The 3,911-nt window shown below is 40.6% G+C and overlaps 1 protein-coding gene across 1 annotated transcript; it reads right to left on the reverse strand.

Moving 5' to 3' along the window:
* Positions 1-234: 234 nt before the first annotated feature.
* Positions 235-1,338, reverse strand: LOC149187334 (F-box/kelch-repeat protein At2g44130-like). Its single transcript, XM_089409628.1, has one exon. The coding sequence runs from the start codon at positions 1,336-1,338 to the stop codon at positions 235-237; it is 1,104 nt and encodes a 367-aa protein (XP_089265754.1).
* Between the last annotated feature and the right edge of the window lie 2,573 nt (positions 1,339-3,911).

The raw sequence follows: 3,911 nt of genomic DNA on the forward strand, positions 1-3,911 counted from the left end.
AAGCTTCTTCTTATAACGTTCCCATTGCAACATTTGATACAATTGCTAGTTAACAATAAACCAACTTTATTCAATTAAACACATCTAAACTCATCCAAAAAAACACCATCGTTTTCTAAAGTCTATTACCAATGTCCATTCAATGATAACAGAATGTGAAATTTCTTCCTACGCGTCGATTAATTTAGCTATATTCAACCTACACTACAATAAGGTTACAACTGTTACTTAGCTTCAAATCTCAAAAGTAACGGCACGGTCAACACTCTGTCCATTGAGCAGATAAGAGTTTTCTGATCTCTCAATCGTAGTCCACATCCCAATCGTTTCCGCTTGCTTTTCTGTTGCAGTTCTGACAGGTGGGGGCTCATACATATAGCAAACTTTAACATTTCTCTCACGATAACCGTAAACAAAAATCTTGTCACGCAAGGCTATACAACACGAAATCCTGTCAAGGGTTTTAGGAAGAGAACCCAGCACCCTCCAAACGTTTTCATTGGAATCGTATTCCGCCACTCCCTGCTGCTTCTCAAACGAATACAACCGCCCGGAAGAAGAAACAACCAGACACTCCCGTGGGCTTTTCCCTTCGATATCCGACATATTCTCCAGCGTTGACCATGCCCCTCTTTCTGGATCATAAACTTCCGCACTCCACCCGATTAGATCACCCTCCTCATCACTGTCACTGCTAATAACGAAGAATTTGCCGTGAAGGAATGCGCCATAGCATTCATCCCGTCCTTGGCTCATGTCGGGAAGAAGCTTCCATTCGTCTTCCAACACATTGTAAACAGCCGCTGATGAGAGGAGATTATAATTGCCATCCTGTCCGCCGGCAACGTAAATGAGTCCTTGCGATGACACCGAGAAAGCACCGGAGAATCGCCTCACCGGCATGTCCGCCCCGCGGGTCCACTTACGCGACGAGAAATCAAAGATGAAAACAGTTTTGAGTCCCTCCACTTGGTCGGCGTTCGACGGATCCCACCCGCCGAACAAAACCAGCTTTTGATTGACACAAACGCAGTCAGGAAAGAGTGGAATCCCATTGTGAAGGGGAGGAAGTGCTTTCCGTGTGCCTCGCAGAGGGTCAATCACTGAAACCACCATTTGTAGATTAGGATGAGTGTCATCCAGATATTCCCGGAGTTCCAGCAAACATATCAACTGCTCGGAAGTCCCAAGCTTTTTTCTGTCATCATAGAACTGGGGGTGCTTCACAATGGCCTCCCAGGTTTTGCAAACGGCTTTGATATTTCCGTGAGAATGGTAAGGCACTCTTAGGAGACACTCTCGACCTAATTCCCATGGAAGAACAGCAAAAGGATCCATAAAGAGATGCGCAAACTCTGAGTCTTTGAAATCAGAGAAGCAAAAGGGTAACGTACCAGAATTAGAGTCTTCCTAACTGGAATGGCTAAACCCAACCGCTTGGTCGATGCGAAGGCCAGATCGAACACAACATACGATGAGGAAGCACAAGGATCGAAGGAAAGGGAGAGAGATCGATATAAATAATAAGTCGGGTAACAACAGAGAAGCACTTCCATTAACGGAAACGGGTCAAAATGTGCTAATATTTTCCATGGTTTCCTCGGGTAGTCAAACGAGGCCATTTTTCTCTTTTCTTTTTTCATTTTTCGGTGGGTTTTTTTAATTCTTTAATGTTTGAGAATTATAATTTTAGATGGTTGAGTAAATTTTGGTTTTTTTAATTCTTTAATGTTTGAGAATTATAAATTTAGATGGTTGAGTAAATTTTAATCGATCAATTATTTTTAATATTTTTACGAATTTGTTTAATCCGGAAGGTTTAAATATTCAAGGCGTCTAATTTATATATATATTTCAAAAATACTTCAAAAAAATAAAAAATAAACTACAATTTTACTTAAAATCATATTATCATATTAAAGAAGAAAAAAACTATTTTTCTTAATAATTACAGTGTAATATTTAAGTTAAATGTATTTTTATATTGTTGAGGTGTATATTAATTGGTATCAGTTGGAACTCGAGTGACCCGATTTACTGAGAGGAGGGAATTTTTGTTAGTTGAAACTCGAGAGACCCGATTTACTGAGGGGAGGGAGTTTCAGTTGAAACTTGAGAGACCCGATTTACTGAGAGGAGGGAGTTAGTTGAAATTTGAGAGAGGAGGGAGTTAGTTGAAACTGGAAAATCCCCTTGTTAGTTGAAACTCCAAACCCGATTTACTGAGAGGAGGGAGTTAGTTGAAACTCGAGAATCCCTTTGTTAGTTGAAACTCCAGAGACCCCTTTGTAAGTTGAAATTCGAGAGACCCCTTTGTAAGTTGAAACTCTAGAGACCCGATTTACTGAGGAGGGAGTTAGTTGAAACAAGAGAGAGGAGGAAGTTAGTTGAAACTCTAGAGACAGGAGTTTGTTGAAACTCGAGAGACTTGATTCACTGAGAGGAGGAGAGAAGAGGGAGGAGAAATATAGTTGAAACTTGAGAGTTGAAACTCCAGAGACCCCTTTGTTAGTTGAAACTCGAGAGACCCGATTTATTGAGAGGAAGGAGTTAGTTGAAACTCGAGAGAGGAGGGAGTTAGTTGAAACTTGAGAGACCCGATTTACTGAGAGGAGGAGAGAGGAGGGAGGACAAATATAGTTGAAACTCAAGAGACAGGGAAGAGGAGAGAAGAGGACAAACATAGTTGAAACTCGAGAGACCCCCTTATTAGTTGAAACTCGAAAGACCCCATTTACTGAGAGGAGGAGAGAGGAGGAAAAATATAAAGACCGTGAGAGGAGGAGAGAGGAGGAGAAATATAGTTGAAACTCAAGAGACCCCCTTGTTACTCGAAAGGCCCGATTTACTGAGAGGAGGTGAGAGGAGGACAGGTGAGAGGAGGACAAATATAGTTGAAACTGGAGAGACCCCCTCATTAGTTGAAACTCGAGAGAGGATGACAAATATAGTTGAAACTCGAGAGACCTGATATATTGAGAGGAGGAGAGAGGAGGACAAATATATTTGAAACTCGAGAGACCTCGTGTTAGTTGAAACTCGAAAGACCTGATTAATCCCTTTGTTAGTTGAGAGACCCCCTTGTTAGTTGAACCTTGAAAGGAGAGAGGAGGAAAAATATAGTCAAAACTCGAGAGACCCCTTGTTAGTTGAAACTCGAGCGACCGGATATACTGAGAGGAGGAGAGATGAGGACAAATATAGTTGAAACTTGAGAGACCCCCTTGTTAGTTGAAACTCAAAAGACCTGATTAAGAGGAGGAGGGAGGAGGACAAATATAGTTGAAAGTCGAGAGAACCAAAGTTGAGAGAACCCCTTGTTAGTTCAAACTCCGAAAGACCTCACTGAAACTTGAAATCCCTGATTAATCCCCTTGTTAGTTGAAACTCCAGAGACCCCCTTGTTATTTGAAACTCGAAAGACCCTATTTACTGAGAGAAGAAGAGAGGAGGAGGAATATAGTTGAAACTGGAGAAGAAGAGAGAAGGAGAAATATAGTTGAAACTGGAGAGACCCCCTTGTTAGTTGAAACTCAAGAGACATGATTTACTGAGAGGAGGAAAGAGGAAGAAAAATATAGTTGAAACTCGAGATACCCCTTGTTAGTTGAAACTGGAAAGACCCGATTTACTGAGAGAAAGAGAGAGGAAGACAAATATAATAGAAAATTGAGAAACCGCATTTACTGAGAGGAAAACAAATATCCTCTACGAAAAGGACAAAGTACAATCCCGCAGGAAAACAAATATCCTTACCAAAAAGACAAAGTACAATCCCACAGGTGACGAAGACGACAAAATACAAGTAATTACGTGTGAGGCTAAATGCACTTTTATATTTAGAATTGTCTTTTAAATAATCAAATATTACTATTTTTCCGAAACAAAACATTTTAAATAGTCATCAAATA

Source organism: Pinus tabuliformis, chromosome 3_1, assembly GCF_031772625.1.
Source record: "Pinus tabuliformis cultivar Carrire ecotype Pingquan chromosome 3_1, CPIR1, whole genome shotgun sequence".
Taxonomy (NCBI): domain Eukaryota; kingdom Viridiplantae; phylum Streptophyta; class Pinopsida; order Pinales; family Pinaceae; genus Pinus; species Pinus tabuliformis.